The sequence below is a fragment of the Amblyomma mixtum genome, chromosome 3, assembly GCF_055824585.1.
Source record: "Amblyomma mixtum isolate Tamu chromosome 3, ASM5582458v1, whole genome shotgun sequence".
Lineage (NCBI taxonomy): Eukaryota > Metazoa > Arthropoda > Arachnida > Ixodida > Ixodidae > Amblyomma > Amblyomma mixtum.
The window spans coordinates 377,788,100-377,812,184 of NC_143014.1; the positions used below are offsets into that span (position 1 = coordinate 377,788,100).

General features: G+C 50.4%; 1 protein-coding gene across 1 annotated transcript; it reads left to right on the forward strand.

Moving 5' to 3' along the window:
* Positions 1-1,850: 1,850 nt before the first annotated feature.
* Positions 1,851-3,280, forward strand: LOC149356900 (myb/SANT-like DNA-binding domain-containing protein 3). The gene is made up of 3 exons (XM_089577853.1): positions 1,851-2,191; positions 2,886-3,037; positions 3,261-3,280. The coding sequence occupies exons 1-3, from the start codon at positions 1,851-1,853 to the stop codon at positions 3,278-3,280; spliced, it is 513 nt and encodes a 170-aa protein (XP_089433979.1).
* Positions 3,281-24,085: the final 20,805 nt, after the last annotated feature.

Sequence of the window (24,085 nt, forward strand, 5' to 3'; positions counted from 1 at the left end):
GCGCGTCTAGTGAATACGGTGTCTTCACTCACTCTCATCCTCCTCCATTCCCTTCCCGCGAGGTTTAGGTGTCCACCGACAAATGAGAGACAGATACATTTCCTTTCCTCAAAAACCAATTTACTGACGAGCGAGGCGTAGAACCGAATGGGCGATGGCGTTCTATGGACTCCTTGGCAGCGTTGCAAGACGCTGTCGCGTTCCACTCTTAGGGGCATCAGTGACCACTCATTAGGTCAAAAAAGTGCCCCCCCCCCCCCTGAATTTTGTGAGACAGTCACTGCGTAATTTCCTTTCCTTAAATACAATTTTCATTTTCTTCATTACGGCTCCTCTTTATCTACCTTCTTTCACTCCCACTTCCTCCCTTCCTCTACGGTGCGGTTCAGGTGTCCAGCGACATGACAGAGAATTACTGCGCCATTTCCTTTCCTCAAAAAGCGTTGCGTTCAAAGGGCAAGGCATCGCGCTGAACGGGTGGTGTTCCGTGGACTCCCTGGCAGCACTACAACGGGCTATCGCGTTCCACTCCTAAAGGCGAAGCTTAAGCGTCATTAATTAGCAGTTAATTGGTATTCAGGCCTTAATCAGTAATTAACCATTAATTAGTGATTGGTCAGCACTTAGTAATTAGTACTCAATTATATGTGACGCCACCGGTGCCACAGAAACAGCGAAGGTGGTGCGGAAAACGCTTCCGCCTCTACCCACTTTAGACAGTCAAAGTGCCCCCTGAATTTTTGCTCACAGCTTGGCATTCTTTTACATTCGGCTCGAGAAAGGGAGCGAGCCAGCACGGGGAGCTTGGAGGTGCACGCCACTTTTCGACGCCCGTCGCGGCGCGTGCTGGGCGCGCAGGCTTTTCCCAGAAGCGCGGGGACAGTGATCGGCAGTCGCAGCTTCTTTCGTGGCCATGACTCATCGGAAGGGTAGGCTGCAAGGCCGTGAGAAAATAGGAGGAAAGCTGCCTAGGTTATAAAATTTTTGAATGGCGCAAAGGAACAAAGACAGGAAGACACGGAGACAGAAAGAGCGCCTCTCTCCGTGTCTGCCTGTCTTTATTCCTTGGCGCCATTCAAAATGTTATGATGAACCACCTAGCCCAACAGCAAGTACTTCTGCCTAGGTCGTTGAGCTGCACCCCCCCCCCTCCCCGCCTCGCATTTTATCTGCTCGTCCGGAACCGGGACGCCATTGTTCAATAGCTCACTCCAGCAAGCAGAGTTGGGGCCCCAGTCCTTTCTTGTGTTATCTTCTTGCCCATGTCTTTTTGTGCGCAGTACCCCCCCTTGTATTTACCTTTCTTAATTTCGAAAAGAACTACGAGGCCCATCTTCCGCGAACCAAGGGCAACGATCGGGAGAGGGTGTGAGTCGGGGAAATGCGGGTGTTGCGTGCGCAACACCTCTCGGATTTTTGTATGCTTTTGCATTCACACAGTTGGTTCCGTTGACTGGTCAACTCTTCGGCAAAGTTTTGAATAGGCGAAGCCTGTTGTAACCCCCGAATGCAAGAGTATTTAACATGGGGTGAACATTCAACATGGAGAATGGGGAAGAGAGTATTCAACATTCTATTATATTAACGCACGTTTTACTCTTATAAAACAACGTGTTTCGTTCAGCAATCGTAAACAGGCACTAGGTGTGAGTGACTTCTGCAGAAAAATGCTAACAATAAAACCACATTTCAGGGCCGCTTTCGCTTGAATGACGTCTTTGGTTGGCAGCATGCCCAACTACTGAGCCAATTGTAGTTGAGCCGTCGCCAGTTTTTTCCACTTTCTTCTTTTCAGTTCACGTGTGCCTACTAGCAAGTCTTGTTTATTCAGGTGAGCAGAAGTCGCCGAAATGTCTCAACAATCATCTGAAGACTCCAGCTCTCATCGGAGGCCAGCGACTCGCTTCACCTTCGAAAAAAAGGAACTGGTAATGGTAGTGGTGAAGGCACATCGCCACATATTGGACTGCAAGAAAACTGACGTTTCCTCGCTGGCGAAAAAAAAACGAACCTGGAAGGAAATCGCCAGACTGTTTAACAGCAACCACGGGTTGACCCGACGCGACCCTCATCAGCTGAAAGAATGCTGGGCTACTAATATGAAGCAGAAGTCGAAGGAGGAGGATGCGAGGAAAATTAGAGATCGCCATAAGTCAGGAGAGCGCAGCTTGCAGGCCGTTTACAAACGCCTGTTCCTGCATTTTTCGTGTGCCATGGAGAAAGGCGTGGTTAGTCTACTTGGTCTGCGTAATCAACGTGTGCTGGAATGCATAGTTTTAGGAACGGTATAATGACGCGCAAATTGGCGCATAAACGCTTTCCGCGAAGTGTACTCTGCTTCATTTACAAATGCAGATAAATGCAACCTGCGTTAATCGTGTAAATAATGCGCAAGAAGTATCCTGTACAGAATCCTTGCTTTATAAAAACTACGGAGATTGTTTAATACACTCGAGTCAGTGAGAAATCACAGGTTTCTGCTACATAAAAGACGACGATGAGTGGGCAGTGCCATGGGATGAAGCGCTCGCGCCAGGCCGGCAGCGAACAGACAACGGATGATTCATACTGTTGACCTAGTTCACACGGCGTCAACACTGGCGAACTTCATGTTCATGAAAAAACTTGCCGTGCGATTTGCAGTTGCTTGGTACTATTTAAAATCCGGAAGGGTATGCATAGAGCAACCGACCTTTACTCGTTCCTGACACTATTGGGTCTAGTAGCGCATAAATGGAGCGAAAACAACACCGGACGCATTGATGTGCCTTCGGTTGCTTTTGTATGGGTCTTCATGACCAAAAAAATATTTTAATGGCACATTTTACATCAATTAAAACTAGCTTCACTGTGCGCTATATGTTTTTTTTTCTTTTCAGGGGGAGGGCCAGCAGAGTGCAAAACATCTCAACACGTGCTGGCAACGAAACTGATTCTGATAGGGGCATTGGCCTCTTGCCAGTGGAAAGTTTGCCTGTGGTAAGGCTCTTGCAGCCAATGGTCGATGGACCAGGCGATATGGAGTTCCACTACGCAGGTAGGGCACTTTGCATGCTGTAGGAAGAGAGCACTCCTCTCCTTATATTCCCTTAATGACAGCGGCGGTGTGCACTGTCGCAAGTGACGCTGTTTCAATTTTTTTATTGCTTTTAATCTACTGTGAGGAATATAGGGTTCAGCTACAGCAAATTATAAAAATCTCATTAAATACAGCACTGTTGAAAGCTGCTGTACATGGGGTTGGCTGAATGTTTGTGCAGATCAAGGCTGCATTGGTTGACAATGCAAAAGGATGACCTGCTCCAAGCTCCATATTGTTGGACAGCACTCCGAAGGCATTTTGTCTCGGCGGTGCGCATGTATGTAAGCGATATGCTGTTTTTCTGTAGTGAAAGGAGGCGAATCAACGGTCGGGCACTGAGGTAGCAACCTTGTTCCGTGCTGCAACCTGAACTGCATTCATTATGACATTTTCACCTGCTTATTTCGTGTTTTTCAGCCCGTTTTGGCACTCCTGCATCACTTTAAACGAATGTCAACTTTAATGCAGTTTCATTGTGCATGCACTCCACATACATTTTCATATTTGTATGCACTTGTACATGATGGTGCTTGAGGTGTAAGCTAACAACATTCTTGTTCTGAATAATGCTGCAGCTTGCCAATGTGCAATGCTCGAAATACTTTTGGAATTTGAGTGCTAATTTGAAGCAAATTGTGTTTTGCATTGCAGAGGTTTTACTTGAGCAGTATTTTCTGTAGCCCTGAATTTGGTTGCCTACAGACGTGCTTATTAGTGCAGACTGAAAAGTAACACTAGTGGCAGCAGTGTGTACACAAACTGTGTGGTAATATTTATGGAGGTAGCATCAATAATAAAAATTTGTTGCACAACACTGAATTGTCACTTATGCATACTTTATTTTCAGAAAGGACAGAAAGGAAACAGAAAGGAAATTGCAATACTAGCTACAGGAATGGCACTGCCAATGTAACACAACCACACTGCAACAGTTCGCAGTGACTTTCTGATTCAGGACTTCTATAATGAGACAGGAGAAATAGCAGCTTTGTGCAGTAGCTTACATGCATCCATTACAGGCTGTGCCACAGGGTGCAGCATTTTTCACTTTCCTTGTATGCCCCCTTTGCATTGGTATCGCATATACTATGCGGATTAGGAGGTTGACAGTAGTCATAAGAAAACCTTTGCAAAAAACACAAGACGAAAGGGAGAAAAACACAAGTGCTAAGTAGGAAATGTACTATTATTCAAAAATAATGAAACCCACTGAAAGAACAAAAAAGGTGCAGGAGCAGAATTAAAGACTAACCACAGGTGCAAAAACTCTGGGCCAGCACGACTATCAGTGCCACATTAGCAGAAAAAGACAAGTGAGGCGATGAGGCATAGCTCGGAGCGAATTGCGAAGAATATAACAAACCAAAACAGAACACCTAAACCGTGGCCCCAAGATGCAATGGCAGTTATTTGGCGCTGAGAAGGGCAACTGATGCCTCACTTATTTCTAAGGAACATTATAAAGGTTTCGTTATAATGTCTATTTACTAACGGACCCAACAGTTTGCACCATTGAGGTAGGAGGGTAATGTATTGTTAGCTTAGATTTATTTTCCCACTAATTTTTACTTTTTGCTTATTAGAGAGGAAGACTCGGAAGCTACTGCTGTTGAGCCGCAGTCATCAACGGCTGCTGTTGGCACAAGTGCGGCAGCTCTAGAAGCAACTGAGCAGGAGCGCGGTGCCTTCCATACAGCTGTACAACCTGGCAATGCTCCCAGCACAGCTGCAGCAGTGTTAGTTGCTTCTGAAGCTGACGCTTGCACTGCTGCTGCCGAAGTGGCCACTGGCGACGGTGGCAGGGCTCCAAGAGGGCGGATGGCCCTTTTGGAGCGATCTCTGGCCGATGAAAATGACGTTAGAGCCTCTCTACTTTGAGAGGAGCATGCACTGCGGCTCCAGCTGATGCGGTAGGATCATCAGAGTATTCTCGAGGAACGAAGAGAAAAAAAATAATAATTGACATTTAGAAAAAAAAACTTGAAATCGAGATTCTCCAGACTGAGAAAGAAATACAAGTTGAAGAGCTTCGGCGGCTGCGAGAGGCTCCAAAATAAACAGTGGCTATCACTGAATAACACTGGAATACTGTCTGAATGCTCGGACAAATAGTATGCGGCAAATCCACATAGCCGCATTTCATTTGCACATGTATGGTTTTAAGTACTGACTCAGTGACAACAAACATGCAGCCTCTTGCCGCCTTGCATGCAGGAGGCATGGTACTCCTCCTCCTGCTACTATGGCTATATGGTGCTTGTGGGTCTTTGTATTCAAACAATAATTTTTTCGTGGAAGTATGCACTGCTATATGCTACAAATCTGGCTGCTTTTGGAACGAAAATCCCCCCCTGGCAAGGCTTGCAAAACCAATCGGTAGGGAAAATTTAGGCCACATTGGCAAAGTTTCCATCTATGAAGAGTCGCAACAATCTCTGCTCATGGAAGAGTCAACACCATAAATTCACAGACGCCAATACTGCTCTCTACTAGTTCTTTTATCTATGCTGTGTCGTCTGACCTAAGGCCCCGCAGCTAGTACCTCCTCCACAAGAACCTAAACTCTTAAAGGGCAACTCCGGCAATTTTTCAGCCATTTTAAGTTAATGGTTGTTTTGTGTTCCTAAGAATCTCCTGTAATGTGTACGATACAAGGTTTTCAAAAGCAACCCTAAAATAATTTTTAAACAGCAAAAAACGCAAAACTCGAGACCGAAATCGCGAAACCGAAACCGGGGAGGTGCCTTCGTGCGGTATTGACTGTGACGTCACTAGCGTGTTGCCGCGCTGCGAAGTTCGGGGCCGCGCTGTCGACGTGACTGAAAGGCGAGTTTATAGTCCGACGTGTTCAGCGCGCGGGCGAGCGTCGCTCGCAGTCAGTCGCGCTTAAAGCCCCTCGATAATGTGAAAGTAGCGTCTTTCTGTGAACTATGCCGCCGCGCCGCGCACCCTCGCCGATCCTCCTCTCTCACCTCTCCCATCGGCGCTTTTCTCAACGGTGATTGGCTCCGCGGGCGGTCTCCGGGAAAAGCGCGCGGAAAGTTCGCTCTTTTTGTGTTTTCATTTTTCGTCGGCGCCATTTTTTGGCCAGCCGCCGCTGCTACGACGCAATGCCAGCGCATTGCGCGCTTGCACTTCACGTTATTCGCGCTCTTTTAGTGCAGCGCTACGCCGAGTTGCTGCGCATTTCAGTGCACAAGCCGGCGTGAAAAAGCCTTTGTTCTTTCCGCGATTCCGAGCGGCAAGAAAGACAGCATTAGAAGAAAAAAGCGGCTGCACAACATCGGCCGCAAGAACTTTACCCCGACGAAGACTGCCCTCCTCTGCGAGCAACTGTGTATACTGAAACTGCATGCATGCGCATCGCAAAGCCAACAACCTCACTTAATTTACTGATCATTTTGCGTTGTTATGCGTGTTATTGTTGTCACTTCATGGTTCCGCTCAACGTGTTATAATAAGCAAAAGTGTTGGTATGCGTGCAGCGGTATCCGCGGTGCGGTAAATTTTTCGAACCTCTGGTAATGGTGCACATCGCAGTAATGCGGCGCATGTCCCGAGCGAGATTTAACCTAGATTTTTTTTTTTATGAATGCAACTTATCTAACGATCTACGCTTATTTGTTGTTTTGCTGAACCGTTACGCTTCTACCAGGTGAGATTATCAATGCCACATTCTCGGAAAAGACCTCATATTGCATTCACATAAATAATTCATTTTTTAATAACTTCAGTACTTTCCATTGTTGCCTGAATGTACTCAAGTATTGTAAATATCCAATGCATGCCATTTTTGTATATTCATTGCTACAGTTTGTGATCATTTGCTTTAGTTGAGCATGGTCGCGTAGCCTTTTGTTGAATTCATCATCCGCTCAAAAACTGTAGGCCTACATCTGAGCTGTTTCATTTCCCTAAGTATGTTTTGTTTTCTGTGTTTTGTTTTGAGGACTGCACCCAACGGGTGACAGATGTCCACAGCTGGCTTATTCGTGTTTTTTAGGTATATTTTTGGCGTAAAACTACACGACTTATCTGTAATAAACATTGCATCTGAAAAACTGTGTGTCATATTGTGACTGTATTTATACTGACGACTTATATTAGTCAGGCACGACCCCATAACTTTCTCTTGGGTTTTGTCACGGTCGTTGCTATCAGTTTTTTTCTTTCCTAACGTAACATCTCTTTAAGCGGATTTAAAAAGGAATAGAATGTGGGCGGAAAATGCCCAAGTGTGCTAAACTTTGGGGGTGGTCTACCTAAATTTGGAAGCCAACACTGAGTTTCCCAGAGTCAAATTAGGTTGGACCCCAATGTTGGTCAAATATGGACGATGTCAAATTTATGGGTTCCGGAGAGACAAATTTTGGGGTTAGCCCACCTAATTTTGGAGCTCACCATTGAATTGGTCATATTAAAATTAGGCTTGACACCAATTTTGATGAAATTCGGACAAGGTCAAATTTCGGTGGTTGAGAGGGCCACATTTTGGGGTGCGGACACTTTCCTTGGATGACGGAAAATCGGTGCGCGGATATTTGGCTCTCGGCTTCGGCTCGACATCACCTCAAGGTCGCCGACAGCGGGAGCTGAAGTCGTTTCATGCTTAATAGAAAAAAGTTCATATTCGTTTTTAAGCCACCGCGAAAATTCTCTACTACAAAAACGATTAAGCCGTTGCATGTGCACTGCCCGGTGCCAAACTCAGACTGAACCTTTATCAAACATTTTAGGACGGCCATAGAAGTAAATGCCCCAGCTTGTTCCCAGCAACCATCCCACTTCTGAAACTCCACTCGTGAACAACTTCATAAACTGGACTTCCGCGATAATTAGTTCGAAGTGAATCTACATTTAACTAAACATTGGTATGCTGAAAATATTCAGGAATGTTCAAATATATTGTAAATATTATGCTTCATATACTATGCCGTGTTGAGACAGACGGTATTGAAAAGTCAAAGAGGATGTGAGATGTATGCAGCAAGTGGTTTTGTTCGTGCCGCAAGCGCTCGTAATTGGCACTTTCATTGCGCGTACGAGACGCTAATTTATGTGGCTCGTGGTAGTCACGCGTGTCGCATGTCTATCTCGTGTTTTTATTCAATAACAGAGCGTGGAAAAAGCGCGAACTTAAGAGCACGCGCATGTGTCAGCCAACTGCCCGGACGGCGAGCGAGCGATGGCCAAAAAAGCGTGCCGTGTGCAGCGCGCTCAGCCGGCGGGCGAGGATATTTGAGGAGGAAAACACCGGAGTGGAGGAGAGTGTCGCTACTTTCAAATTATCGAGGGGCTTTAGTCGCGCTACGCCGGTTTCGCTGCGCCGGCCGAAGCGCCACCCCCTCTATACTTCGATGCGTCCAGACGCCGCGCGCCGCTTCGGAGCATGCGCAGAACGACCGCCGACTCGCGCGCCGATCGTCGACCGGCGGGTAGTTTGAATTCCGTCAGCGCCTTTTTCTGCGTCGCCTCATCCGTTTCGCTCCATTCACGCCATTGCGGCTACTATATGAAATATGGCTAGGGTGTTACCCGCGCGACAGAAACTTTCTCTCGTTTACTAGTCCACCGCTTGCGGCGAAAGCGCAGGCGCTCAATGTATGTGCGAAAGATGTTTGGGCAGCTCGCGCCACTCACGCCGCACGCCAAGGAGCAAGAAAAACTAGGAGGGAGCATGACGTCACAATCTTGAAGCCTAGTCATAAAAAATATAATGGAAAGAATCATGGGAAATAGGCCCTCACGTGACAAGGCAGTGGTAGCTCTTAGCCGGATTTCGGTTTCGGTTTCGCTCTCTCGCTCTACGAGCAACTGCGCGACCATCTGCTTGTGTTAACTGACGGCTCCGTGGTGAGCGCAAACTGCTCGCTCGCCGCAGCGGCCACCGTCCCCGAGCGACGCGTGCGCTGACTGCGGCGCAGTGGAGACATTGGAGCACATTGTTCCTTCGCTGTGCCGCTTCTGCAGTGCCTCGTCGCGAGATTCTCGCGGCCTGCAGGGCGCTGGGAATCATCCCGGACAGTCTCGAAGCGCTCCTGTGGCCGCGCGGCAGTGCGCGCACTCGTGACAGAACAATGGTGAGCCTCTGTGCGTTCATTGAGCAGGCGGGCTTGACTTCCCGCTTGCTCTTCGCCAGGTAGTGCACCCGTGACACGAACGCTCCGTGGGTGCTACCTCGGACAGTATACGCGGCCGGGCGCCCCACCCCGGCCGCTAGTGCAGTGTGCCGCGCGCGCGATTAGTCCGAGACAAGACGCTACGAGCGCGCGGCTATGTATACATACAGTTTACTTCTTTTTGTAAGTGATTGTGCGCAGTGGCCGGGAGACCCCGCGCAGGGGCAGACGTAAAGCCGCTGGCACTCTCTCTCGACAGCGAGAGAGAGAGAAATAATTCACTGCTGCATTTCACGTCGGAACCGCGTATGTGCGCGAGCGTATTCGGCACGACTTGTGCCGGGCCCATGGGCGGGCCGAAGTCCGCCTGAGAAATAGAATCTTGCGCAGCGCGCCGGAGCGCTCGTTAAACACGTCCGTCCGCCGTGAGTGCTCTGGAAGCCGCTGCGCCCTTTTTTAGAGGCTCGTTTCTTCGTCTACTCTCGAGTTCTCCGCTTATAGCATGCGCTGAAATAAACGCTCCGTATGTGTGTATAACGACGAAAGGAATTCCTCTCCATTCTCTTTATGAACCACAGTTGAACAGTGACGAGGTCGCGGCCGCACCCTTTGATGAAAAGTTTACCTGCAGTTTTCTACAGTCCACCCAAAAACTCAAGAGTGTAATCAACAGAAGTGTTGAGACGCGGAGCCTTCAGACAACCTCGAGCTCGGTACGCATTCCGCCAAAGCTGCAACACAGGCGCTGCGCTTCTGCGCTACATCGGAGCACGGACGTTCACTAAAAAGCACCGCTGGTTGGCAGTCTGGTAACTGTGGAGGGCCTATTTCCCATGAGTCAGTGCGCAAAAGGGCCCTCGGCAGCGGCGTCTGAGGAGGATAGCTTGCAGAGGCTGAGCGCACTCTCTCCTAGTTTTTTTTACCTCCATGCCGCTCGCGCTGGCATCCGCCATTTTTCTCCGCGCGATGCATTGTGGGTCGACGCGGTCGGCGGCGCCGGCGCGCAATTGGAGCAGGAGCCAAATCTGCGCCGGGCCCGTCGGGGCACGCTGGCAGCCGCCGGTTGCGTTGGCCGCTGCAGTGCGTCTAACTATAGACGGAGCTGTTTTCACCAACGCAACGCAGCGTGCGCGCTCGCTTGCGTTACGTCGGACTATATTCGCGCCTGGAAGCGCGGAGAACAGCTTTTCCGAGACCAGCGAGTCTTTAGAAGACAACTCATTCGACGATTTCGTACTGGACGAGTCGCCTTTCAGTGATCCACCACCGCGTTAGCTAGCCGAGTGACACCAGAGGCCGCGTCACCTGCAGCATTGAGACGGTCTGAACTCTGAGAAGTAAGTTTTTGAGTCATTTCTCGTACATGCATTTGTGACATAGTCGTCAGAACAAAAGTTAATTTGATGCTCCCGCTGATAGCTGTTCGTGTGGCGAGTGCCGGCCGACCCAGCCTGATGAAAGAATCTGCGGCCGCGGTGTACAACGTCCTTACAGGGGAATGCATCACCAACAGCCCTCTCTTTGCGAAGATTTGTCTCGACGGCGAGCTGTTGGAAGTGAATTCACGCCAGTTACAGTTCTACAATCCAACTCACTGTGGTCCGCTTCCTCTTGACGGCCGCGCTTCGTTCAGCTGGCCGCTGCGATGGGCGGTTGTACTCGAATAACGTTGGCACAGAATCTGCCTTCAAGCGCCGGTTGAACGAAGCCTTAGGGAGTCCAAAGTTCCCTTTGAGGTACACGATGGCTTCATAGCAATCTTGCGCGAAATGTTCCGAGTACAAGCGGGAATGATTCCTCGGAAACCAGTTGACACGGCAGACAGCTCTCACCCAATTGTCGCGAAGGCTCTTATCGCTAGGAAACCTATGGTAGATCACGCCCGTTGTCACAGATGAAGAATTCGTGCAGCCCACAGCACATCAGAAGCTGCCGTGACCCATCACTCTGGCGTACACATCACATCAGGCACGTTGAGATGGCGCGAAATTGCACAGGTGGTCGAAATAATTCCGGAGACCTGCACTACAGCACCTCTTTCTTCCTTTCTTCTTTCACTCCTCCCTTAAGTCGCGGTTCGGGTGTCCGTTACTGCGTCATTTACTTTCCTCAAAATCAATTTTCAGTTTTCCCCTGCACTGCCAACGCCAGCGCGCGCCTGACCAGCTTGACACGCCGACACGCTAGTGACGTCACAGTACAGGGTGGCCGGTAGAAGTTGCTCGATCAATGGGTGCCGCTCGCGTCGAGGAGCGCTTGTCTTCAAAATTCATTTGCGAAAAAACTACGCCCCTTTCAGGTGCGAAATTTTACTTGAGATATTGGACTACCATAAAGAATGCAGACTTAAAATTTCATTTCGATCGATGAACATCGAAAAATCGCCGGAGTTGCCCTTTAAAGAACGCGGTTCCTCCTATGCTCTCTACTAGATGGGCCCATAGCTCGAGTCAATGCAATGCCACTGTACTGAAGTAATTTAATCCTTGAAAACAAAGGCACCACATTACTGCGACCTGCACAATTAAGGCATGGAAAAGACTATATGTCACCAAGCACTTGCTGATGGCACTCATGTTCTGCTATTTTGAACCCCCAAAGCCTGTAACAATTTCAAGAGATGCGAGTTCTCATCGAATGGAATCAGTACTATTCCATGAAGGCGGGCGCAGCTGCATATGTAAGCTGTGGCAGCCAACTAGTGGTGGTGGTGGTGGTGTGACACTTTTATTAGAACATCCTTTCTATTAGGCGTTCAGTACGTCCTGGGCCAAGGCGACGAGGGCACGTTGCAGCCTCAGATCCAGGGAGGCGAGCCAGATGGCCCACGGTGGGGGTTGGTTGAAAGGATAGGCGGGGGACTGGAAGGCTGTGTGGCACTGTCTAAGGCAGTGTTCTATGTCTTCGTATGTGTGTGGAGAGTTTGGGCACTGAGCTAGGTGTGGAAGTGCACCGGTATAGATAAAGCTTGGCTGGCGTATCTAGGAGATTAAACTGTATTCGGCGAAGAATGCGAACTTCACGGATCGATAATGATGGGTGTGGTGGTGGTAAATCAGCTAAGTCCTATTTTTGCTGCGCGTAGCATTCGTCGACAGTGCGTTTGTAAGCCCTGACCGCCTGCTCCGTCGGTGGGCTCGTCCATGGGATCCCCGGCGCCCGGTGTATAGTTTTGCAGGCAAGCTGGTCAGCCAGCTCATTGCCGGGGATGCCCATGTGACCAGAGATCCACCGAAGGGTCACCGGTCGTGGGCTTAATGCTACGAGGGCGGCATCTAAGGCCGATCGGGTAGGGAAAGCGAGGGCTCTTTCATGGAAGGCACGCAGAGCTGCCTGCGAGTCTGTACAGTCTGTATATAACGAGTTGGTACAAATAAAAAAAACGCTAGTCTACGTGTTTACATGTGAATAATTTCACTAAAACACTTCCAAGCTAGAAGTAACTACCTAGTCTTATCACCAACCGTTCAATGAAGCACAAAACAAAATGTCGCAAAGACTACAGGGGTCATAAATTTTCTTTCAGTGGTCCACCATGACTGTGACATATGTTAAGGCAGCTAACAAACACCAGGTGCATTTGCCTCAAGAAAAAAGACTGTTGAGTGCAACTATTTGCAGACAGATTGTGTAGCTTCCGCAAGAGCTACAAGAGTTCAGTATACTATCATGACCTTTAAACTCGGAAATTCAAAATGCTCACGTGTCACAAACTGTACATTGGTGTGTTCAAGGGCGTCCGCAGAACTTTTTCCAGTTGGGGGGGGCGATGGCCGGGTATGGGGTAGGCAGTAGGTTAGCCTAAAAAGGGAACTATTTGTGGTCTAAACCGCGCACACGAAACAAAAATTAGAAGCAGCAAATTAGTGCTAGGCTTGGTGAAAAAACATTGCAATTTATTAATTAACAAAGAACTGAACTCAATAAACAAAATCCGATAAGTTAGTAACACCTAAGCGTGCTAATCAAGCTGTGTAGTTGTTTTCTACTAGTGCATAAATAATATCTGTAATTCCAGGGGGGTGCAACCGCCCCCCCCCCCATGCCCCCCTTCCGGAAGCCCATGGGTGTGTTTCACCATGACACAGCAATGGCTGCACTTCTCTTGGCGCACATGCTGCAGTGGACTTTGCTTCTTTCTCAGTGCCAGTTACTGCCCGTTGTGCACCTTTGTCGCAAGAGATTGAGCCAGAAGAGGCGTACGATTCATGTCGGGAAGCACATTTCAGACCTAAGGAATGAACCTTTTGCGCCGTACCATGACAACTACCAACCAACTCCCACTTTGGACACAGACAAGAGAGAGCGACAATACACTACCAACCACTCACGCATTAGTTCCTGAAAAGAAGGCTCCAGTTTTACAGCTGAAGGATTTGCCGTTCTACACCATCTTGAAACCAATCTAAAAAAAAACAATACACTCATCGCTTCTTTTGAGCTCAACACTAGCTAAAAAAAAGTGCGCCATTTAATAACTGATTCGTAACACACCTCCTTTGACAAGGTAAAAAACACAACTTTGCAGTGATAACACAAACTGATCTGCCCAACTGCGGTGGCTCAGTGGTTCTGGCGCTCGGCTGCTCACCCAAAACACGTGGGTTTGATCCCAGAGAAATTCTAGAGGCACGTGTACTGAGCGATGTCAGTGCACGTTAAAGAACCCCAGGTGGTCGACATTTCCGGAGCCCTCACTACGGCGTCCCTCATAGCCTGAGTCGCTTTGGGACTTTAAACCACCACAAACCTAACATGTGTGTAAGTAAAGGCACCGAGGCAGCAGCTCTTAAAACAATGAACTGAGCTCCACTAATATCTTCAGCAGCAGGGTCACGGACAAGAGCTTTTCTAGGCAGCCTCCACGTCCATGTAGTGACAAGAGTGGACGCACTCAGTGGTATTCACCTCCTGCAAGATCAATACAGTGTTCTTGAAAAATAGCTTTTGAAATAGAACGCCATAGCAACAAATACGGGACCAACTTGAAGAGTAGCGCCCTGTTAGTGCAACAAGCTCGCAACTGAAAAGATTTCCAAGCTGAGAAAAAATTTTAGCATTTCTTTAGTTCCTGCACAAAAGTAGGGATATGGGTAGCATGAGCATCTCTGTATTATAAACATGCTTGATTCAATATTCATGAGAGAGCGTAGAGAATCGTGTATTTCTTACCTATGTTTAATAACTGATTCGTAACACACCTCCTTTGACAAGGTAAAAAACACAACTTTGCAGTGATAACACAAACTGATCTGCCCAACTGCGGTGGCTCAGTGGTTCTGGCGCTCGGCTGCTCACCCAAAACACGTGGGTTTGATCCCAGAGAAATGTATCTTGGGACCGTGCAAAAAGACAACAGACGAGGAAGAGACCAGCTAGACAGAGCGCGGAACTTCAACTGAGTTGATTACATAGGTGCATCACATTTATACATCCGTCTCAAAACTTAACAAACGACTATCACATGACACTGGCGCGCTGGCGTGTGAGGGACAGCATGTTATCCAGATATGCAAACTCTTTATCACATAAGTCAACCCTGGTTTTGCTGACACAAGAGCCAGATTCTTTCTTAATACAGTAGGCTTCGTACAATTCTCGACTCAGTTTAGATGCAAATTTTTTTTTAAGACTGTCCTTTAGTGGAACTGTGGCGTGCAACCACGGCAGCGACAACAATGGTCGGCCACATGCCCATCCCCCCGCCAATGCGGCTACTCCTGCGAGTTGCTCCTGAAGTCTCCAGTTTGTCCAATGGAGCTTTTGCCTCAGGGCAGGGGTGTTCATTAGATAAACGACCCCGCTCATGCACGGGGCGAATCTGTCTGCTTGCTTAATACCGCAATTTTCCTCGCAAAAGCTACAATGGACAAACTAGGAATTGCATAAATGTCAGACTTCAGGAGCACCACACAGGAGTAGGCGCACTGGCGGCGGGTGAGCATGTGGCCAACTATTGTCGCCACTGCCGTGGTTGCACGCCTCGTCTTAAAAAAGTTTATGTCTAAAGTAAGTAGAGAAGCGTACGAAGCCTTCTGTATTAAGAAGGAATCGAGCTCTTGTGTCATCAAAACCTCTGTGCACTTGTGTGGTCCAGAGTTTGCATGTCTGGATAATATGCTGTGCCGCACACGGCAGCACAACACTGTCATGTGACGATCGTTTGTTAGGTTAGCTTGTGATTGCGATGAATGTATAAATGTGACGCACCTGTGTAATAAATTCAGTTGAAGTTCCGCGCACTGTCTTGTTGATCTCTTCCTCGTCCGTTGTCTTTTTGCATGGTCCGAAGATACATTCTAATAATAGTCGCCAACTAGCCCGCCTTTCTGTTATATTTACCTAAGTGAAGCTTTTCTGCGTGAGCATCCGTCGTGCCTGCATTCCTGACAAGCTGTCGGGGACAGCATCAGCAGGCGGCAGGTGCTGTGGCCGCCTTGCTGTTGTCGTGCTGGTGCGGTCGAGTGGAGCACTCTGGGCGGGAGCAGTCCGAATGGGAGGTTGCGGCTCTTTCCTCGAGCAGGCAAAGTTATGCAGTGCTGCACAGGCAGTAATGATTACTGCAGCTTGTTTCGGCTTGTGCTGGAGTCCTATATCCTGACAAGTGAAGCGGCGCTTCCAGACACCGAATGTTCGCTCTACCACACTACGGGTCTTGATGTGGGCTTTCTGGAACCTGTATGGATAAAGGAATATTGAGTTGGTTTAATGCCACAGTTCGAAAGTGTGGTCGGAACTTTGTGATGATGATCGGATTTTTGGCGCAAGGGCTACTAAGGCCGAAGAGCTCCAAACACAAGGTTTTTGTGTGGCTAAGGTTAAAATATGTACCCATGTTAAAAGCAAAACAGGGTGTATAGGGCCTATAAGAGTTGTGAGCATGTGCATAATTATAGTGTGTCCGGAGGGTGTAAGTCTGGTGGAATGGCCTAAAGTGATGTATAGCGCCTAAAAATTGTGGTAAGAATTGTTGTATGCAAAATACGAAGCCAAGTAGCCTCACCCACAGTCCTCTATTCAGCAAGAAGGGAGAGGCATCTGACAGTTAAGGTTATAAGCTCAGCCTTCTGCTCAGCAATGAGGAGGAGCTGAGGTTACTTGGAATAAGAGACATCTTGTAAAAAGCCTACATGAGCTAAAAATTTAAAAACCATATCCAAAGAAAACATGCAGTCATCACCTAAGAATAAAGAGGGGTGCATTGGTATTTTGAATGTGTATAGTTCTAGGAAGTGCTGTCGTCTTTCTGTTTCCAATCACGGGCACATGATTAATGTCTGGACAACTGAGATGTGTGGTGCCACCAAACACCATCACCTTTACTCTAGGTGCCTCTGCGGTATGATCGAACTTTGTCATGCGATGACATTGGCAACATATTAACTAACCTTCCTTGGGGCGAATTTGCTGGGCCAGGGTCCGACAGCGGTGTCATGAGGAAAGGGTGGCGTGCGTAGCCAGCATCTCCAAGCAGGACTCCAGGCACCCAACTTTCCTCGTAGAGTACCCGCAGGCGGGAATTGTCAAATATCCGACTGTCATGAACGGAGCCTGGCCAGTCGGCAACAACGTCCAGGAACTGCAGCTGGGGTCCGCTGACAGCCTGTACAAAACCAGCAATAAGACCAATCAGCAAAAGCAGGCAGACACATGGCGCTTTCTATTTCTTCAACTCGTAATGCAACTGTTGATACGACAGCCTATCGCTAAGAACGCGCAGTTCTGAACACGCGCGAAACCCGCTCTCATGCGCAACCAAGCAAAACATTATAACCCAGCATTTGCTTCAAAAGAAAATGATGGACCTCGATCGCATATTCCATCATGGGAAGTAGCGGGGCGAGTTGGTTTATTTTTAAACTTAAAACAGTGCGCAGGGACAGGACACCGACAGTGCTGTGTCTGTGTGTTTATCGACTGTGTCCTGTCCCTGCGCACTGTTTTAAGTTGCATATTCCAAAGAGGCATATTTCGCTATCTGCTAGCGCTCGACGCGAGCTTATACTTGTTTTGTTTTAGAAGTTTTTTAACGTCCCAAAGCGATTCAGTAGAAGAGATGCCGTAGTGACAGCGTAACGGGATCGAACCCGCGTCTTTCGGGCAAGCATGCTTGTGATTGTAGTACGTTCGTAGCACCGCAGGGATAGAAATAAAACGACAGCACGTGCACTGCACGAATGAATACGCGTCGCGTGAACTGAACAGTCGTAACTAATCAGAGGACTTCAATTTTCATTGCTCACCTGCACATTGATGGAGAAATAGCCCTTGCGGTTTCGGTAGACTTCCCTATCTGAGCCACCAGGGCTGTTGATGCGGACGTGGGTGTAATCAATGCAGCCGGTTACTCCAGGAAATTCGGCGATGTCATAGAAGTCCCGCATCACCTTTCTCAACATGCGAGACGGCTGCAAACTGCTCAAGCATCGGGCGTAATGCCCTCTTCTGGGTCTTTAGAGTAAATAAATAAAAATAAAAAAAAATGCTTGGCAATCAGCAAGGTGACCTTGCCAACTGTGCGGCACACCGTAGACTGCGAGATCCGCACCAGATCCCCCGTCACAGTTTGAAATGTGCCGGCCCCGTAAAATCTTAACGCCAGGAGCAACTGCAGCATCGGGACTTTCGCGCAGAGGCTACATGGTGAGCAGCTGCCGCACGGTGTTCTTCGAGAAGCGGTAGCGGGCGAGGAACTGCTCGTCGTTGTACAACTCCATGGGGATCCCCCAATCGCATAACGCTCGCCGGGGGATCTTCGGCAATGGATGGGCCTCCGAAAACACTACGCCCATGGCATGGCACGCGAACTCGAACGCAGCTACTCTCCGCGCGACGTCCGTTCGGTAGGCGGCCATGTTGGAAAGAACTACGAAGCCAGCGTCAAGCTAGCAAGCCGACTTGAAAGTTGGACCGAATGGGATCGAGCCAAGTCGCCTTTCAAGTCGAGTTTGGTTTATGAAACACAGTGGAGCTGCCTTGAGACCGATGGAAGTCAAGTTCGAGTGAAGCTAGATTTCTGCATTCGGGGGTTAGGGTGAGATGACCGGGCCTTCTCCGCCGTTACTCCACAACATCGACGGTTTTCACCTGAGCGCTTCGAGGTTGTTCTACGACCCCGTTCCTCGGCGTCCCGCAAAGGACATTACAGCCCTGAGGCAGGCAGTGAAGCCGCTTCCCCGAAGCACCGTTTCAGAGCCCGGCCTCTGTGAACCCTCGCGCGGACCTGCTTTCTCCGTAACCAGAAACCGACGCGTCGGTAACCGGACAAGCACGACCCCGCGTGCGGAGGGAGGTAGCATGTATTTGAAAACCGTTTTGACTTTGTACATGTCTTCGGTGCTGGATTTCGTGAGTCCAACCTGGGTGTAAACCCAGGCCTGCCTCCGCTCAGGCATCGGACCTCACGAGCGCGACTGGCCCTCACGGTCGCCTGGGAGTCGCTGCCACTCCCAGGATGGGTCCCGGCCATACCCATCCCCACCGCTGGCGTTGCACCGGAACAAAGCGTAGTAGCTGAAACTATACCGGCCCGTATCCGGTGTGTGTGTGTGGGGGGGGGGGGAGGCAGGCCACACTGTCGGATTTCCCCCCCCCCCCCCATACCAGTGGACAGAATATGGAGTGAGGTTGTAAAGAACAACCTCTCCCGCTCCACTATTGTACCGCGGGGGATACCAGTGGACAGTTGAAGCGGCTCCGCTTGCATCGGCTCTAGCAAGACGGTGACTTTGGGAGTGCACCCTGGTCGGGAGGCGACTGCGTGGCGCCCGCGGTCACTGTCGAACGGGTTGGGCAACCGCGTCGACAAGTGTGACGCAGCAGCACCAACTCGCTCTAGCTTGTCCGTCAGCTGGCTTTCTGGCGCGCTGCCACCTTGTGGGGGAAAAAATAAGCACGAATCAGCTTTAGTAGTGCTGCAGTCTTTTTCTTTAATTGACTACAGATGGTCAACGTATTGCACGAGATGATGAGCATGATGCGCTCTCGTGATTTAATACCACGTAGCGACATCCGCAGGAAAAGGTAACACATCAAAGCAGACTGCGGACACGGGCATGTATATTTCAGTCAAGCAACTTCTCTTGGCGCAAATCAAGGCGCCTGGCCATCAGTGAACAGTACCTATACGGGAGATAGAATCAAGCGAAAATAGACCAGAGAGAACAGAGGAGCTCACCTGTCGCAAACACTTCCTTCGTGTCATCGGCCATTGCCTTCTTTCATTTTTCTTTTAAATTATCCCAACATTTCCGCAGTCGACTCTCCGTTCGGCATCGGATGTTGGGCCGGCAGTGGAACTCGTCGGTGATCAGCTTCCACGTTTTCTTCCTCCTTTCCGGGGAAACTCCGTCTCTTCGTTTGTTTTCCACGACCGCGTGTTACTTGTTGGCGAGCTGAATGAGCACGTTGCGCTCTTCTTCACTAAAAGCGACGCGTTTTTTTGCCTCCATGAACTTTTTGTTAAACAAAAAAACCAAAAATGAACACAGAACCCAACTAGACTGCAACACAAAAGGCGAAAATAGATGGGAAAAGTCCAAACAACAACAGACGCCGAAAAACAAACACTCGCAAAAGAGGCGGGCGACGTGAAATCAACAAGCAAGTTATTGTGACGGCTACACTGCATGGCGGCCGGCCGATTGTTTGCCTAAATTCTGTGATTCTTACTTGCAAGCGTGCTAGAAAAGATTTTGATTCACATTTTGTCGTAGGAATAAATTATACGAGCATGTCCAGATGATTCAAACGTAAAAACGCCTGTAGCCTCGCTGCCGTATCACAAACATGTTCGGATAGGAGCCCCTTTTCATAAGGCGCCCTTAGAATCGCGTATGTTTGGTTTTTGAAGCGAACTTTAGCCTTTTCTTACACTTTAACTCAGACCGTCCTTGAACATTTGTGAGCACTTTTTTACTCTGTTAAAACCAGCTGTTCCCCTGCGCGAAGACGCCGTACAGCAAAGTATGCAGCCCGCACCGCCTCCCCTCTCTTAGAAGGCCCTCTCCCGAAAGCAGGGTTATTTTGAGGACAATACTTAATAGCTACGCTGGCTTCGCCTAGCCCTAGAGTCACTGGAAAAAATTTCAGAGTACCGCATTTCTTTTCCCCGCGCCGCCGACGCGGTCATTGGCCCAACCGTACCACGTGGTCTTGGGGTGCCATATACCTTCCAAGCGCCCGTCGGGCCGGCTGAGAAGAGTGCAGGTTCCCGACGTTTCTCGTGTTGCAACTGTCGCTCTCGTGTTTGATACTGAAGAAATAATGCCTGGCTGCTGCGCCTTCGGATGCAGCAGCCGAACCGAGTCCGGAAAGACTTTTTTTCTCGATTCCGACCGGGAAAAACGACCGAGAGCGTCGTTCTGCGTGGTTGCACAGAAACGGCCGGGAGAACTTCAAGTTTTCAAAAAACACACGCTTGTGCGTGGTAAGTGCACCTTGCTTGTGCTTTTTGGTGCTGTTTTAGAAGGTATGTAAGCGCAGTGCACGCAGTGTTAGCGATAGGATGCTAAGAAAATAGGTGTTCACAGCAAGTCCGTCGCGCATGTCGTGCAGCGATCGTTCGCAGCTTGCCCGCTTGACGCGGGTAGACGTGTACGCGCTTGTTACTCAACACACGCGGCTGTTCCGACTATTCCGTGCTTGTGGCACGCGAAGGCACATTTGTCGCGCGAGAATTCCGCGTCCTAACGTGCACCAAGCACTCGCACGATCTTTCCGCGCCTCGAGTCACTCGACCCATGGCACTTGTTTTTCGCGGACCTTGACGATCGCAGTCAATAAAAGCATGGTCGGGCATGTCTTACGTCCACATAACGGCCGCTTTCTGTTCAATTGTGTTGGGACTGATAGAAAAATAGAAATGGGTCAAATGTTAGCAATCCTTGAAGCTGCGTGTTTGCGGCGACATGCGTGTTTACATCCCAAATAAGCTATTTTAAGTGTCACTGCGTAAACTTAGAAACCTTTATAACGTATTCTTTTTCTTCGCCTCTTTATTTGGGTGTTTCAGCTTATTATTACAGCTATATTCCATGTTTTTCTTGTTCCACATATTTGAAACAGGGCTTCACTCGAAAAAGCCCTGGGAGCCTCCTTGGGCAGCCCAGCGTTCGGGTGACCAGCATCACTCTTCTAACTGTACAACAAACATTTGCAGGACTTCTGTGCTGAAGACTTCGAGAAGCCTAGAGTGGATGGGAAGAAGAAGCTAATGTCAAGTAGTTTCGTCCTGCTTTAACGAGACGGCTGTCCCATGGCGGTCCACGATGCTCACTGCCCAAAAGCACGAGCTTGTCTCTTTGCTGCTCGGAGCGGCGAAATGTTTCCTTCGTAGCTTGCTCCGCGGAAGGGGAAAAAGAGGCGTGCACAAGCTCCCGATAGCAGCGCTAAGATGCTGCTCACAATCATAGTACAGTTCCTGCAGTAAACGCAACCGCGGAGTAAAACAACCGCCGGCTGCATTACTTCGCACAAAATAACAATATTTTTTTCTCTTCTGAGTAACGATTGTCTCCGAGCACGAAGTATTTGCGCTTCAGTGAACACTCAACCCGATATGTCACCGAATATCAAGCTCTTTCAACACGGCGACCTTCCTGCGACGCAGTCGGCTTGGAAGGTAAATGGCAGTGGCCGCTCAGTGTTGCCAGTCAAATTCCGACCTTTGCGGTACTCTGAAATTTTTTCCAGTGACTCTACCTAGCCCCCCTCCCCTAAAGGGGACAGTGGCAACCAGCCACACACCATCCCCGGAGCCCGCACAGCAAGCTATGAAGGCTCAGGAGGAGCCCACCACTGCCCTGCCCCCCCCCCCCCTCCTCGTCGGGGCCCTTGGTAGAGCCTCCTGCAACAGCCTCCTCCTCCCAGGCCTCCAATCTGCCAGCAGTCATGAAGGAGGTTCCTGTGGGGCAAGACACCACCTGCTCGCCAGTGGGGGATTCCCCACCAACGCCTTCCCTGGCCACCACCCTCACAGGGCAACAAGACCCCCACCCTGCCACTCATCAGGGAGACCAATAGGGGCCGTGGAGTCTACAGCAGACAAAGAAAAAACGCCGTGGACCACGCCGCCTGCAGCTACAGCCCGAGCATCATGCTAACATCACGGGCACAGTGCTCTTCCGGCCCCGGGCATCCAAGGGTGCCTTTGCGGGCCAATGCCTCTTCGCCATAGCACAGGAGGCATGTGCACACTCTGGGGTCGTCTCAGTGCGTGTAAATGAGCGACGCAACATTGTCGCCATGGATGCAGGCTCCCCAGAGTGCCTGGCCGAGCTCCTCCAAAAGTCCTCCCTGGCAGGCATCGAGGTCCGGGCCCGCAGGGCGGCGGACAAAAACACGTCCTTCGGCTTCGTCCATGGGGTGCCTGCGGACATACCAGACGAGGAGCTGCCGGCTGGCCTGGAGGCCCCAACACCCATCCTGGCAGTCTACCGGGGACAGGGCACGACCCTCCACATCCGGTTTGGCGCTCTGGTCCCGCCTCCCCACGTGGCCCTCTACAAGTTGCGGCTACCTGTCCGCCCCGCACGACCACGGCCCATCCAGGGTGGCCGATGCGGCCGCCTGGACCACGTGACGGTCAGCTGCCGGGAGACGCCACGATGCCGGCGGTGTGGCAAACCACACTCCACGGATCAATGCAGCGCTACGGAGCCCCGCTGCACCAACTGTGGTGGCCAACACCCTGCCAACTACCCCTCCTGCCCCCGCTGGCAGGAGGAAAGGCAGGTCGCCATGGCCGTGGCGCCTCCTCTCGAGAGCCTGTCTCACGGAGGGCTATTCGAGCACAGATCCGGGCCGATCCAGAACAACGGACCTATGCCCAGGCCCTCACCTCCAGGCCACCAGGGGCGGCCCCTTCCATTCCCGTCCCAGCAGAGCCCACTGCCTGCCCATGCCCTCCTCCCCAGAGCAGCCCATCCGCACTGAGCAGCCAACAGGAGGAGCTCACTAAGACCCTGGCAGCCACTCTCCAGGCACTCACGAGGCTGCTCCCGGCAGTCCCCCTGCAACCACCCAGCTTGGCTCAGGGGCCGCAGAAACCGCCGAACCACCATGGGTAGTTCCCCAAGGATGACCCCCAGGCCACGGGTCCTCCAATGGAAGTGCCGAGCGCTCCGCCCCCGCCTCGCTGAGCTCAATGACCGTCTCCTGCTGGAGGAGTATGATGTTCTGGCGCTTCAGGAGGTCTACCTGCCAAGGGACAAGCTCCATCTACCAGGCTTCATGGGCTATGGCAGCAAAACATCCTGCCTCCTGCCTACCTGCACGGCTGACCCATGCCTGGTGGACGACCACCCCCGGGACCATCCCGGGCAGCCATCTTCGTCCGCCGGACCCTGGCCCAGGCAGAGATTCTGGTGAGTGATGCGATAGTGGCCCCCATGGAGCTCGTCTGTGTGAGGGTGAGGCTGGGTCGAGTTGACACAGCTGTGGAAAGTGTATATGTGCGTCCCATGACCCCTTGGGATGCCGAATCCTTGCCACAGCTGGTCGGTCTCATTGGCGGTGACTGCCTGCTCTGCGGGGACTTCAACGCGGCACACCCGCGGTGGGCATCCCGCAGGGCGGACCGCCGCGGCCGTGACCTAGTTGCGGCTCTCCGTGGCAAAGGGCTCCATGTTCTGAACACTGGGGTCCCCACGTTTGTCTGTAGAGGGGGCGTCCGAACGTGCATAGATCTCTCAATTGGGTCTACGCGCTGTGTTTATGGATGGCATCCCTCTCCGGACACGTGGTGTTCGGACCACTACCCCATCACTCTGGCGCCAAAGACGGGGAAGAGAGTGGACGGACGGCAATGCAAGGTGGTCCACTGGGACAAGATCAGGGACCTCCTCTGCAACTTCCAAGAGCAGGACGACATCCTGGCGCACGT